At 39.4% G+C, this 16,287-nt stretch overlaps 1 protein-coding gene across 5 annotated transcripts in view; it reads right to left on the reverse strand.

The window, feature by feature from the left end:
- Positions 1-16,287, reverse strand: part of CDC42SE2 (CDC42 small effector 2) — a 116,488-nt gene that overhangs the window by 2,873 nt on the left and 97,328 nt on the right. For all 5 annotated transcript variants that reach the window (XM_008014327.3, XM_008014328.3, XM_008014326.3 and 2 more), the window contains 2 exons: positions 6,334-6,435; positions 621-736 (listed from right to left, as the gene is read on the reverse strand). In XM_008014327.3, the coding sequence (XP_008012518.1) occupies positions 638-736; positions 6,334-6,435 (201 nt within the window). In that variant the 3' untranslated portion in view covers positions 621-637. The remainder of the gene's footprint in view (positions 1-620; positions 737-6,333; positions 6,436-16,287) is intronic.

Consider the following 16,287-nt stretch of genomic DNA (forward strand, 5'->3'; position numbering starts at 1 on the left):
CTGAAAAGTTTATAAACAATGAAGTGTTAACTATAAAATTATTACCCATGAGATTATCTTTAGTATCAATAGTTTTTTGAGACAGGGTCTGCTCTGTCACCCAGGCTGGAGTGCAGTGGTGCATTCTCAGCTGACTGTAACCCCTGCCTCCCAGGTTCAAGCAATTCTCGTGCCTCAGCCTCCCGAGTAGCTGGGATTACAGGCATGCGCCACCACCCCCAGCTAATTTTTGTATTTTTAGTAGAGATGGGGTTTCACCATGTTGACCAGGCTAGTCTCCAATTCCTGGCCTCAGGTGATCCCCACTTAGGCCTCCCAAAGTGCTGGGATACAGGAGTGAGCCACCAGGCTCAGCCTCAATACTCAAAATAATAATTGCACTCTTGTTTAAAGGACACATAAGAAGCATCTTGTCATCAGAATCCTCCCCAACCAGATGTTTTAAAGTAAGGAAAAGAACCTAAAACTTAGATTCAAAGTGCAGAAACGACACTTAGCTGAGTAATTTTGCCTTTCCCAGTAAGTTCACAATTAAAAAATTATATATATATATATATATATATTTACTATTATTGGCCTGGCCATGTCTGGCCTTCAGGTCCAGACCCCTGAGTACTCACTGGAGAAAGGACCAGGGCTATCCCGCCTTCGTATCCACGAGCTGCATCTGCACATTGGCAGGCATTCCACCTCCGTAGCCTCCCTTGGACTGCATTTGGTTCTGAATGGAGCTAACCTAAAACAAGACGAAAATAAAACAAACAAAATGGAAGTCAGGAACTAGATCCGGTGCAACTAAGTAATTCTTTTCCCAGATTTTTATCTGAGCTGCTTTTTTCAGAAGGGTACTTTCATAGAAAAAAAAACTTTTTATAGACAAACGTTTTCTGGTTATAAGGACAAACAGGCTAGCAATTGAAACATTTTTTGCAAAAACCCCTATTTTCTCTATTTCCAAATTAGGAGTCAGTTTGTAATTCACAAGGCACTTGGTAACATCTGAAAAATAGTCAATAATATATAGATCAACTCCACTTTTTTTTTTTTTAAGACAGTCTTGCTCTGTTGCCCAGGCTGGAGTGCAGTGGCGTCATCTCAGCTCACTGCAACCTCCACCTCCCCAGTTCAAGTGATTCTCCTGCCTCAGCCTCTCTAGTAGCTGAGATTACACGCACACATCACCACGCTCAACTAATTTTTCTATTTTTAGGTTTCACCATGTTGGCCAGGCTGGTCTTCAACTCCTGACCTCAAGTGATCCGACTGCCTCGGCCTCTCAAAGTGCTGGGATTATAGGCATGAGCCACCGCGCCCGGCCGATCAACTCCACTTTGTTTCTCAACCTCAAGTATCTTAATTTACAGACATCTCACATATATAATCACCTCAATTACCTAGTAAAGAATCAAAACCAAGAAAATAAGTGTGAATAAAACTGGACCAACCAAAGATAAATCTTAAAAGTCTGTGTCATAAAATGTACCATGTTAACATAGCCTGATAAAGTAAAAAAGAATCAAAGAATCCAAAGACAGATAGTCCCAGTTTATTTATTAATATTGTAGCTGGGTAAACTATCCTCTGAGTATCAGACTTCTTATTTGTAAAAGGGTTAAGATGGTCATCTCTCCCAACCACATTACAGGGCTGTTTCCTGATAGACTGCAAGATGTACGAAAGCCGGGATATTTTCTTTTTGCTGAAACAAAGGCACATTAAAGTCATTTGCAAACTGTGAAGTACTTTTAGTGTATCATTATTATTCTAATCTTAGTTCATATAAATTAGCAGTCTGGAAGCAGAGAACTGGAGAGTCAGGCTAGACTGCTAGAAGAAGGAACACAAGCAATACGATTTTGGAGATGATGGCCTAACAGTGGAGAGGGAACACTGGCAATGTGGTCGAGCATTTCATGGAATCAGCTCAAAGGGCCCTGCACGATTCCATGATTTGGAGGGAACCGGGGCATCATTCATTTATCAGTCATCTGCTTATCAAATACTTACTGAGCACCTACTGTAATATAAGGCATGAAGGGTGAGGTGCTTTCCACTGGTGATTCTGAGTCAATACATTTAAAGAAAGACTTGTCTAACTCATTTTTGGAGTCAGTCAGGTTTCAATATATACTATAATAGAAGATAATGGCAAAACAGAAAATGCATAGCTTATTTAGATCAAAAGAGTCTAAATGAGAATATGTGTTTGGCTCTTAAATGGGGACATTTTTACTAACCTGGAAATTTACTTACATGGAACATCTTATTTGTATGACATCACATTATAAGGTATTGCTGTAATAGTCACATTAATAAAATGACTACTTCAGGTAAGAGTGTAAGAAGAAATCTGTATTTATTTTTGTTTGTTTGTTAAACATAAACTTCCTCAGTTAATGCAGTGTGAAGAGGCTAGGGCCTGTCATATGACACTAGTTCAAATTCATCATCTGCCCCTTTATGGTAACTAACATTAAGTTATGTGGCACAAACCTGATACCAAATAATTTTCCACCTAACATGGCATGTTAGCTTTTATAGATATTTTAGGTCTGTCTTAAAAAACATCTTTATGACCAGGTGCGGTGGCTCACAGCTGTAATCCCAACACTTTGGGAGTTTGAAGTAGGCAGATAACTTGAGCTCACGAGTTTGAGGCCAGCCTGGACAACATAGTGAAACCCCATCTCTACAAAAAAAATACAAAACCATCCTGGCCAACACGGTGAAACCCCATCTCTACTAAAAAAAATACAAAAAATTAGCTGGGCGTGGTGGCGGACACCTGTAGTCCCAGCTACTCGGGAGGCTGAGGCAGGAGAATGGCGTGAACCTGGGAGGCGGAGCTTGCAGTGAGCTGAGATCTGGCCACTGCACTCCAGCCTGGGTGACAGAGCAAGACTCTGTCTCAAAAAAAAAAGAAAAAAGGAAAAAAACAAAACAAAATACAAAAACTAGCTGGGCATGGTGGTGCAGGCCTGTAGTCCCAGCTACCGGGGGAGGCTGAGGCAGGAGGATCTATTGAGCCTAGGAGGTCAAAGCTGCAGTGAGCACTCCAACCTGGGCAACAGAAAGAGACTTTGCATTAAAAAAAAAACCCCAAACCAACCAAACAAAAAATCTTTGTTTTTACACTATGCATTCAATAATGCCATGCAGATTCTAAGAAAGAAAAAAAGTAATTTTTTCTCCAAAAGTCAATTCTTCAATTTAAAAGGTTTGGTTTATCTTAAGTAACCTTTATTAAGTAACTTTAATAAGTAATCTTTCAGTGCTGAGATTGAATGTATTATTGTGACTGTGAATATACAATATTTTAACACAGGATATTAATGAACAGGTAACAGAAATCTTTTCTGGAAAAAAGGTAGTAGAAAAGAAAGTCTTTGACACTAAGTAAAGGTAGAATAAGAATATATTTAGAGGAAAAAAGAAATTACAAGTCATCTAACCATTCAATAATATAGTTCAGGCAAGTCTATTGCATATGCGTCAAGCCACGTTCCTAATACTAGCTGCTCAGTTCTTTTCTTTGAATAAACAGCATGTCTATTTATGGTTTTTTCTTATTTATTATTGCACTGTATAGGAGAACATAATTTTTCTAACAGAGTCAGGCTCATCAAATCAGAACTATCCATGATACTTTCAAGAAAAGTTACTTGGCCAGGCGTGGTGGCTCACACCTATAATCCCAATACTTTGGGAGGCCGAGGTGGGTGGATCACTGGAGGTCAGGATTTGAGACCAGCCTGGCCAACATGGTGAAACCCCACTCTACTCAAAATACAAAAAATTAGCCAGGCATGGTGGTGCATGCCTGTAATGCCAGCTACTCGGGAGGCTAAGACAGGAGAATCGCTTGAACCTAGGAGGCAGAGGTTGCAGTAAGCTGAGTTTGTGCCACTGCACTCCAGCCTGGGTGACAGAGCAAGACTACATCTCAAAAAAAAGTTACTAACTGAACAACACTGTTTCGAGCAGCAAGAACACAGTGCTCTGTGACGGTGGGATGGATGCTGAATATTGCTTTAGAGATAGCAAACTCAAATATGAATTAACTACAGAACACATTTGGGAAACACATTTAGCTCTAAAGAGCTGAAATACTTCATAAAAAGTCCACTTCAGTAGCAGAGAAGGCTGCCTGGAGACAACAAGGTAGATACTCCACCACAGCTAAAGTCCCATCTCGATCCTGCATCTAAGATTAAGAGGCAGGTGTGCAAGCCCTGCAAAGTACAGTCCTAAAGTTCTACCTAAACTATGAGAAGCAAAAAAGATAATATGCCAATGATAGGTTTTTCATTCAGGGAGGAATCTTAAAGGAAATTTGGAAATGTACATAAGATTTTAAATGCTACAAACCAAAATTTAATTCCTCCTATACTGTTGGATTTATTTCTTTGAGATGGGGTCTCACTCAGTCACCCAGGCTGGAGTTCAGAGGCATGATCTCAGCTCACTGCAACCTCCCGCTCCCAGTTTCAAGCAATCCTCCCCCCTCAGCCTCCCAAACAGCTGGAATCACAGGTGCATATTACTTCACTCAGCTTTTTTTTTTTTTTTTTTGTATTTTTGGTAGAGACAGGGTTTCACTATGTTGCTCAGGCTGGTCTTGAACTCCTGAGCTCAGGTGATCCACCTGCCTCAGCCTCCCAAAGTACTGGGATTATAGGAGGGAGCCACCATGTCTGGCCTTATAGTTGGATTTTTAAAAAATCTGAGGTGGCAGAGACAACATCTGTTGATGAGAGAGAAATTAAAATTCATTATATATAATAAATTTGAAACTACCCATTCTCTTTATTATAGTAACCATATTAATAAAAGTAATAGGGCCCCAGTTAGTCTTTCTACACTATGTCGATGCAGGAAACAAAGCTACTGACTATTTTGACAGCAACATGATATCTCTTGCATTTCCACAAAGCAGTCAAGTGAAACAAAGTACTTTTCCTACAGATTTAAAACAAGCAAGCTGTTTCCTTTCCAGGAAGGTTCAAATGTCACTCCTTTGCTTACCTAGTAACTGCAATGACAAACGTCGTTGCTGTATCCAGGATACCCATCTACCTATTTTTAAAGTCCCTGTTAAGTCTTTTGTTAGTGCTGTCCAGTAAGTTGGTATACAGTGCATCATAATTTTGTTTATAAAACCCTTACTGACTTTCTGGTTCTGAACACTTTAGGGATCATTTAGATACTTGTTTACTTTAGGAATGGGGAAAAGAGTCAATCTGTTGATCCTTAGTGGCTTGCTTTAAGGCAAATGTGAGGAACAACTCTGACAAGAACCTGCATTTGGTGCTGCTTCTATTATAATGCATTCTGGTTTTCTCTTCAACAAAAATTAAAGACTAAAAGATCAGCTGAGTAGATCTAAAGCCTATTCTGAAACTCACTGAAACCTCTATTAAAAGACAGCGAATAAATCTTATTTCTGATTCTTCACATCCTGCTGGCAAATGTGACAAATTTTTACTGCCTTGACCTAAAGGGATATGTGAAAATTCTAATCCTATGCTTACTGCATGAGAACTTAGAGTAAATAAATCACCAACATTCTAATATTATCAGGTAAAGATGAATAGTTTCTAACAGGGGGCCCAAAACCAGAAGTGGCCTGTTAGGAACCGGGCTGCACAACAGGAGGTGAGCAGCTGCAAGTGAGCATCACTGCCTGAGCTCCGCCTCTGGTCACATCCGTGATGGCATGAGATTCTCATAGGAGCACGAACCCTGTCGTGAACTGCACATGTGAGGATCTAGGGTGCAGACTCCTTATGAGAATCTAATGCCTGATGAACTGAAGTGGAACAGTTTCACCCCAAAACCATTTCCCCCATGGAAAAACTGTCTTCCACGAAACCGGTCCCTGGTGCCAAAAATGTTGGAGACCACTGGTTTATAAAGCAAAACAATAAAAATGTGTGCAAAAGGCAACTAACTGAACTTAAAAGAACAAAAAGAGATTATTATTTAAAAGGCTGATATCCAAGTCTCTTTGGTGGGAGCAACAGAATCAATAGGATATTAACCTCTACTCTGAACTCAAATCCTTTCAAGTTTCAAAGTATTTATTCGGGACAAAGACAGTTATGAAGAATTGCGTACAAGATACAGAAACAAATACATAACCCAGCAAATTCGAACAGATTAATTTTTCATCATTAGTTTGCTTCTCTCTCTTCTATGCTCATATTATGTATTTACATTCACTGTATACAAATTCATTTAGCATAATGCTATTAAAAATATTTGTGCCTATCACACAGGTTTCACCTGACTATGCCCCAATGCCCTACCTGCATGTCCCACCAACATACTTACTGAATTCATTCCACTGAACAGGTCTCCTGATCCAACATGAGCCGTGTGCACAAAGTTTGTGGGCTCTCCAATCATACTTCTGTCAATCCGTCGTCGCCTTTTCTAAAATATGGGGGAACAATGTGTTGAGAAAGTGATCTTATGAACAACTTATTCTGATGGATTTTTATACTATGACTGTTTAATAAATTTGCCAAGAACACAAAAATGCCTAAGTCTTAGACTGCCACAATTACTTCTTATGATGAAATCCCCAAGAGAAATATATGCACAAAAATGATTAGTAAAGCAAAATAACAGGTTATTATTTAGAACTTAATAGATTATTTGGTCTAGTTTTGGTCATCCACATATTTGTATAATAACCGCTTAAGTTTTATTCTTTTTAAATAATGAGACAAATGTAAAATTACCCTCAGTCACTATTATTGTTGGCAAAGAACACAATGTGGTTTGAATACAATGTCTGATTTTAAACATTACTTTCTGGCTTTCACCATTAACAGATGTATTATATTTTGATGGTTATTATTCAGATTATACCCAATTACCTTTCTATGCTAAAATGAATCTGTCATTTTAGCTGGTGGGGGTGGGGGTTGGAGGGTGAGAGGGTGACAGATTTGGTCCTAGTCCATTCACTCTTCTCTGGTCTGTTCTAGCTGGGAACTAAACCTGCTGACTAACTAGGCTGGGTCTTACTGACTCTTCCTAATTTTTTTTTTTTTTTTTTTTTTTTTTGAGATGGAGTCTTGCCCTGTTACCCAGGCTGGTCTTTAACTGGGCTCAAGCAATCCTCACACCTCAGCTTCCAAGTAGCCAGGATTACGGGCATGCACCACTACGCCTGGCTGACTCTTCCTAGTTTTTGACAACCACTCCTCATGGGGTGCTAAGCCCCATTTTCCAGTAACTTTAGCCACCAGCTGGTATTCCTGTTCTGACCAATATGCTCATCTACCCCTTAGAGATTATTTCCTTACCATACTGCTGTGTTTCACTGATTAAGAGTTTTCCAGCTTTGAAGATTATCTTAGATCTGTCCTGTTTTCCATGACCCCTTAGATATGATAATCTTATTGGGAGAGATCACTGGCCACGTTGGATTAGTGTCCTACTATGGGGCTCTGCTTATCCCAGTTTAGTGTCAATAGTATACTTCTGAAATTGCAGCTTCCCTCAAAACCAAGCAGAGTTATAAACTTGTTGGATTAGCTGCCTTTGAACATAACACTTTTATGTCCTTATCTATTGAAATGCTGGCATGATCCAGATAAACCTTAAAATTTTATCAAGACAGTCCCATATGACAGCTCCTCAGGATGAGAACATGACTTTCTATAAAACCACAAAAGTGGCGAGCCCATGCATATATTTTAGAAGTTAATATACATTGTTTTACTGTCCTCTCATTTATATTGTCATAGATAGAAACAAACAAAAACCGACGCTTTTCCTTTGAAATATTTATGTTCTTCATCCTTAGAATTCAGCAATGACATTAGACCATCTCCAAGTTTGTTGGATTTTCCTTCCAGTAATTCTGCATGGCACATAGTTATCTAAACACAGGTTTTCTGTATCTTAGAAAAGTTTTATTCTATTAGTTCCTTGGTAATTGCTCCATGTGTTCATTTTGCTATTTTTGGAGTTCCCGCTACGTGGACATTTGAACATGTGTCTATAATCTTCCAAGTTTCTTATATTTTCATCATTTATTTTATTTATCTTTATAATTTCACTGCATTGGAAAATAACTCCACTTTATCCTCTTCAGAGGTCCACGCTAGATAGTAAATATTATAACTTTGCAGGCCAACACATAGTCTCCACTGTAGCTCTGACTCAACTCTGCTACTGTAGTATGAAAGCAGCTGCAGAGCACATGAAATTAAATGAGTGTAGCTGTGTTTTGGTAAAAATTTACAAAAACAGGTGACAGGCTAGATTTGGCCTGTAAAAGCAGTAGTCTGCTGACCCCAGCTCTAGATTTTTTCAGTAGTAGCCACATAATTTTTTTCCATTATGGTTATTTTTCAGAAGCTCTTCGTTATGACATGTCATTGCAATATTTTTTAATCTCTGAAAAAGTTGTATTATAGTTTTTCACTCTTTTCCCTAAAAACAATTATACAAATTATAAGTCTATTAACACTAGGGAACAAAGTACTCTCATTGCTTTATTTGAACAAGTTTAGTTTTACTTTGAGCCCTTTTTTGGAAGTTGGTAAGAAACTGTCTTTTGGGGCCCTGTTCCACAGAATCATATGAAACTTTCAGGTTAAAATGGTATCATAAAGTCAAAAGAGGCTTTTGTCTATGTGTTTTAATTTTTCTATTTCTTAGCACAACACACTGGTTTCCTGTTATCTTTTTATCGCATATTGCTCCCTCCGATGATCTTAGAGGTGTCTCATACAAAGACTCCCTGCCCCTAATGGCAGACTTGCCACCCACAACCATCCTTTGATCTGGAGTGCTACATGCCAGCAGTGCACTCGTCTTTTCCTCTGTTCCCCACAGACTCAGTTTGTCTATTTCCAACCACCCCACTCAACATACTTCTCTTCATACTATTTTTGTTTGGAATGATAAAGCATAATTCTATAAATTACCCTTAAACAATGCTAGCTTATCTTTTTAGGAATAAAGTAAGGAAAAAATGCTAACAGTTTTGTGCCTTTCTCTTCTTAATAATATATTATTACATTTCCACTAAATTTTCCTTATTAGGAAGCTGTTTGGGCAGGTCCAGAAATGTAATCTTTACCATCACAGGATATGAATTTTCTCAGCACGTGGGCAGGACGAATTACTGTGATTTCTTCCCCAGTGAGCCCCTTAACTGACAGGTAGAAAGGGAAGCTTCTAGGTTCTTGTCAGGACAGTAGCCTCTGCAGGACGCCAGACTCTTCCCAAGGCGTTACGCAGTCAACATGTCAAGATAACTGCTTCTGATATGCAGAGAGAGCCACTTGGCTCTCTCAAGCAAAGGTGGAGGTGGTACCAGAGAATCAGACCTACTTCCAGACCACTAGGAGGAGTCTTGATCATCCCTTGTCCTGTGAACATGCAGAAACAACAACTAACAGTTCTCATTCTGCATCATTTCCTCCAGAAGGGTGTGTTTAGAGCTTGCCAAAAGGCTCCACTTGGTCTATACCTCCATATTAAATGATTTATTATCACAGGATTGTGTTGGGGGAGAACAGAAACCATAGTGTGCTCAGGCCACCACCCATCTCACCCAAAAAGAATGAACAGATATGCTTGTGAAAGAAGGGTATTAACACATACTCACAAACAATAATTCAGCAAACATGATTACTGAGAATATTCAAAAGCTGGTAACAAAACTAGTTCCCAAGAAGCTACTCTCACGCTGAAAAGCAAAGGATGAGAAGACTTCAGCTTACTTCTGTCATACTGTGTTATTAGATAATTAATATATATGAATGTGAAATAGTGAGTATTTTTCAACTTGAACTATACCGAGCTGGGAGTCAAACCGTAGTACTGGAAGGTTTCTTCATGGCATCTAATATAACACTGTGAGATATGAAAGAAGCTTTCAGTCCTTTGCTCCCCAAGTCTGAGGGAACTCAGCTGTCCAGAAACTGAAAGGAGAACTGTGTTGTGCGAGCACAGTAAAGATAAAGACCTAAGATGAAAATAGTAAGATAAGGAAGAACCAGATCACATAGGGTTTGTAAAGGACTGAAGTGTGTGATCCTCCCAAGAACAATGGGAAATAATTGAAAGTCTTTTAAAGCAGAGAAACAACATGATCAAATAGTTTTAGAAGACTATTCCACAATAACTATAGGTGGAAAACACGTTAGAAGAGGTCAAAATAAGTTATTAATGCTGGTGAAAAGGGATTATGTGGATTCAACTAATAACACAGATGGAAAGAAGCGGATAGACTGAAGAAAGTGGTCAGTGGATAAAATCAACAGCATTTGGGCCAGGCGTGGTGGCTCACACCTGTAATCCCAGCACTTTGGGAGGCTGAGGTGGGCAGATCACCTGAGGTCAAGAGCTCGAGACCAGCCTGGCCAACACGGTGAAACCCCGTCTCTACTAAAAAATACAAAAATTAGTCAGGCATGGTGGCAGGCGCCTTAATCCCAGCTACTTGGGAGGCAGAGGCAGGAGAATCATTTGAACCAGGGAGGCGGAGGTTGCAGTGGGCTGAGATCGAGCCATTGCACTCAAGCCTGGGGGACAAGAGCGAGATTTCTCTCAAAAAACAAAAAAGGCATTTGGTTGCAGGCTGGATGTGGTAACTGAGCAAGGGAGGAGTTAAGAAATATGCACAGACTTCATACTTCCGCAGAGTATGCAATTCACTGGGTTCTGAAAGAATCCAAACTGGAGATAAAAGACTGAGATTACCAGCATTAACAAAGCCATGTTAATGAGATTTCCTAGACAAACTAAACTGGGTAAAGAAGAAGCCATCAAAGAAGGCCAAAAAGAAACAGGCTGAAAGTCAGTAGGAAAATCAGCAGTGTGTACAAGTGTCAAAAGGGAGCAGGCAACAGAGCTGAAAGGTGATGAGAGGTCAATTAAAGACAGAAATACATGCACTGGATTCAGCAGTATCAAGTCGATGGGCACCTTAGTGAGTGCTATGTCAGTGGAGTAAAAGGAGGAGAAGACACACTGGAGGGGACTGAGGTGAGTCTAAGAAGTGGAAAATGGCGAAAGAGAACAGAGACAAGTCCGGCCTTCTGGACAGGAAGAAGACAGGTCAGTGGCTGCAAGGAGAAAAGGAGATGAGGACAGATTGAATTTTTCCCCTGTAAGATGGCAGAGAATTCATTATGCTCAATTTCTAATGGGAAAGATCCAATAAAAGAGGTAAACAAAAAGAAGGAAAAAGAAAACGGATTGTCAACATTACAAGGTTCCTGAGAAGGCAGTAAAGGTGGATCCAGACACAGGTGGAGGTGATCTTGACACTCTTTCCTACAACACTCTATCAAAAACCTGGATTTAAATATAATTAAATATTCTAAAATTTAAAAATGCAATATTTTCAGGCACAATGTGGACATTTAGGAATGGCACACTTATTTGGACTACTGTATTAATAGTCACGGGTGGCCAGGCATGGTGACTCATGCCTACAATCCCAGCACTTTGGGAGGCCGAGGCTGGTGGATCACTTGAGGTCAGGAGTTCAAGACCAGCCTGACCAACATGGTGAAACCCTGTCTCCGCTAAAAATACAAAAATTAGCCAGGCTATAAGAATGATAAAATGAACTTTGGGGACTTGGGGCTCTGGAAGAGTGGGAGGGGGTCAAGGGATAAAAGACTACAAATACAGTGCAGTGTACATTGCTCGGGTGATGAGTACCCCAAAATCCACAAATCACTAAAGAACTTACTCTTTAGTAACCAAATACCACCTGTACCCCAATAACTATGGAAAATTAAATAAATATTTTAAGAAAAAAAATTAGCTGGGCATGGTGGCAGGCACCTGTTATCCCAGCTACTCAAGGCTGAGGGAGGAGAACTGCTTGAACCTGGGGCTGGGGGGTGGGAGGGGGAGGTTGCAGTGAGCCGAGATCACACCACTGCACTCCAGCCTGGGTGACAGAGTGAGACTCCATTTCAAAAGAAAAAAAAAAAAATAGTCATGGGCAAACAAGGGGAATTCCGGAGTCGGACCTCCACAAAGAAAAACAGGAAATGGTGCACTCTGCTCTGATACGTATTAACAGTTGTCGTTAGCAGAGTCACCATGTTTCCTGGAAACAAATTCTTTATAGGGAACTTTGTTAAGAACGTCAACCATCTGAATAATCCTTGCATCCTGAAAATACTAACTTTTATTCTGCATAAGGTAAAGGACTAGAGACCCAAATGAATCACTATGTTAGTGTGGAGGGGACATTAGGCAAAATGTCTCTTCCCATGACTTTTTACATTATTACATCATAATTATTAAAGATAATGAATTAAACAATTTGCAGTATATGCAAAGAGGCGAGAAACAGGTTAATTTCAAAGTATGTGCTACTGTGTGAACCATATTTGCATCCTTATCTAAACAAGTATGTATATAACCATACTTTACCTCCGTCACATTTCTGGCATATGGATCAAACTGTAGCTTCTAGAAAACAGTAATTACATAATCACTTAAAAGTTAAAACTTCCCCAAAGACTATTCTCTGGGCAGCTTAGTGTGCAAACACAGGTCACTGAGAAGCAAATGAGGGCCAGGTCCCATCAGGTTAGCAGAAGGCCTACAGTAAGAGTAAAAGATGGTACAATAGCCTGAGGTAGTTCTAGAAGCAGATACAGAGTGAATAAAGAAAATGAAAACACCTGCCATCTGGGACAGTGAAAAAAGCTGGAACTTTCAGGGTATAAAACAGCAATCATTTATGCAAATGTGGCCAAAGTAAATGAAAGGCTGAAAGCTATGCTACTGACTCAACTTTATGACCTAGAGAAAGTCAGTTGAGTTGTATAACTGAATCCCTAAATCTATGAATTCAATCTAACAAGCCCACTATTTCCAAATTTTGTCTCGGGGCATCCCAGCAAAATCCAGGGGTGCCAGGGTTTTCTATTTGAGGGAAACACAGTGAGACTCAATGTGTGTTTGACACTGAGTGAGCTACCAACTTCAGATAATTTGTAACTTCAACATTAGAACATACATTCTTTTTAACAGCATATCCTTGTGAAGCTGAGTTTTCAGTGGTTACTGTGAAAAAACCCAAGCACTATGCAAAAGTCAGTGTGGAACTAGAAAAGAAGGTGGTGGTGTTCAGTCTGATTCCACAGTTTGAGAAGTTGTATAATCCTAACAGGCACAAACACACTGTAAGTATGTAAATGGTTATTTAAGAATTAAATAAAAATATTTTTCCTTTCAATTTATATCTTATTTTTTAAAGGCAAATAAGTTGTTGGGACATAAATCTTTACTAAGTTGTTTGTACCAAATTAGTTAATAAACAAGTCTGTATGGTATTTCTCTTGGCCTAGAGGCACCATGAAAAAAATTACAGAACTGTTAAGGGAAGTTTGGGAACCTCTGAAATAAGCTACATTCATTTTTTGAAATATTGACAGTGTAATTAGGAACCAGGCATTTGTAAAACAAGTGGGTATTTTTTTCTGTGATGCAAGTGACTGATTCCCTGGGTGTGTGAGCTGCTTCCGAGTTAATCAATCTAGTTCACGGTACAGAAAAAAAGACTAACAAAAGTTGTAATAATATAAAAAATTGACGACATTTTTTGATGAAAATTATCTTCCTAGTGGATATTCATTGACACAAAAAATGAAAATACCTTTTATGGTAGCAATGTCAACAAACTATATGAAACGCCCTTGCCCCAAGTCTCTCCCTACTCATTCTTTGAGACCCAACTCAAACATAACATTCTGACTTGAGGCTGTTGGATATTTCCTGTTCTGAACATTCAGAGCACATGGCTCACATTTCAATTATAGTACTTAAAACATTGTATTGTAACTTACTTGCTTACAGTTTGATTTTCCTACACTACTACAAGTTCTGTAACAGTAGCTGTGCCTGACACACAGTAGACAATAAATGACTGTTGAATGAATAAAAGGCTTTTTTAAAGAAACAATGTCAGCTCAGTTCTCTAAAAATTGTTTGTCTTATCTAATATTATCGCCAAATATTTCTCAAGAACCTATTATATTTGGAAGATGTAAACAATGTAATGCCAATTCTAATGGAGTTTACATTTCTGCACAAAAAAATACTTATCTGCTGATTTAATTTTCTCTGTTTCATAGAAATGCTGTGTGCTCTAGGGAGGTTTTAACTGGTAACACTGTTTTAGTTTTTATATTGGGTAGAACCTCTAAAGCAGTGGTTCTCAAGATACAGTATACATCAGAATCCCTGGAAGGTTTGTTAAAACACAGGTTTCTGAGTTCTAGTCACACAAGAATTTCAGATTGAGCAAGTTTGGAGTGGGGCTTTAATTTGCTTATCTAACAAGATTCCAAGTGATACTGATGGCTTAACGGTTTAGAAACACTGACTCTAAAGATTAACAGCTGAATGACTATTATTAAAAAGTCAGGCCAAGCACGGTGGCTAACGCCTGTAAGCCTAGCACTTTGGGAGCTGAGGGCGGATTGCCTGAGCTCAGGAGTTCGAGACCAGCCTGGGCAACATGGCAACACATCATCTCTACAAAAATACAGAAAATTAGCCAGGTGTGGTGGCACACCCCTGTAGTCCCAACTACTCGAGAGGCTGAGACACAAGAATCTTTGGAACCCGGGAGGCAGAGGTTGCAGTGAGTCAAGATCACACCACTCCAATCTGGGCAACAGAGCGAGACTCTGTCTCCAAAATAAATAAATAAATAAATATAGTCAAATAACAATAGATGCTGGTGAGGCTGCAGAGAAAAGGGAACACTTATATGCTGCTGGTGGGAATGTAAATTAGTTTAGTCATTGTGGAAAGCAGTATGGCAATTTCTCAAAGAAGTGAAAACAGAAGTATCACTTGACCCAGGACCCCCTTACTGAGTATATACCCAAAGGAATATAAATCATTCTACCATAAAGACACATGTACACGTATGTTCATCGCAGCACTATTCACAATCGCAAAGTCATGGCATCAACCTAAATGCCCATCAGTGGTAGACTGGATAAAGAAAACGTGGTCCATGTATGCCATGGAATACCTCACAGCCAAAAAAAAGAACCAGACCATGTCCTTTGGAGCAACACAGATGGAGCTGGAGGCCATAACATAATACCACATGTTCTCACTTATAAGTGGGAGCTAAACATTGAGTACACATAGACACAAAGAAGGCAACAACGGATATCAGGACCTATCTGAGAGTAGAGGGTAGGAGGAAGGAGAGGATCAAAAAACTACCTAATGGTTACTATGCCTATTACCTGGGTGATGAAATTATCTGTATACCAGGTAATCTGTGACTCAGTTTACCTATATAATAAACCTACACATGGACCCCCTGAACCTCAAAGGTAAATTAAAAAATAAAGGTTAACAGCTGAATATTTAAGAAGTAAAAATGGGTAATAAAGAGTACTTATAAGATACTGGGCACAGTTGCAAGAACTTTAAAGCCATGAACTCATTTGCTAGCACCTTCTATAGCAGTATATGACATTTTACCTTCCCTTCAAATCTGGGATCCTCTGGCAAACTCTCACTTCTTGTCTCAGCCATTGCTCAGAAGTCCTCATTTGTTCACCTTTGTACTCTCTACTGAATAAAGTTTTTGGTTTTTTTTTTTTGAGACAAGAGTCTCAATCGTCACCCAGGCTGGAGTGCGATGGCGCAATCTCAGTTCAATGCAACCTCCGCCTCCTGGGTTCAAGCGATTCTCATGCCTCAGCCTCCCAAGCAGCTGGAATTACAGGTGTGCACCACCATGCCCAGCTAATTTTTTGTATTTTTAGTAAAGATGGGGTTTCACCATGTTGGTCAGGCTTGTCTTGAACTCCTGACCTCAACTAATCCACCCACCTTGGCCTCCTAAAGTGCTGAGATTACAGGTATGAGCCACCATGCCTGGTCAAGATGGGAGTCTTAACAGCGTCCAGGTCCTGGATACTCATGTTCAAGAAGCTGAATCCACCCTTCCCATGGGTGGTAATCTGAGTTGATAAAACTGCCTGTGGAAGTCTGGTTTCTAAGAGTATAACAAAAAATTTCTAATATGTTAAGGGAAAAATGAAAGAGAAACAAGGTTTTAGATACTGCAGAGACTGGAAAAAAAATCCGCTCTTCAATAACTGAGTAGCCTACTTTGGATTCCAAATTCTCATATTTAGGTCAAAACTTGAGAAAATAATAAACTTCTTCTATATACAAACTTGTACTGTTATCTTCTACGGTGAGAAAAATAAAAAATTCTACTTGTCTGGCTTCTAGAGCTTAGCTCACTCA

The sequence above is a fragment of the Chlorocebus sabaeus genome, chromosome 23, assembly GCF_047675955.1.
Source record: "Chlorocebus sabaeus isolate Y175 chromosome 23, mChlSab1.0.hap1, whole genome shotgun sequence".
In the NCBI taxonomy this organism is placed as follows: Eukaryota; Metazoa; Chordata; class Mammalia; order Primates; family Cercopithecidae; genus Chlorocebus; species Chlorocebus sabaeus.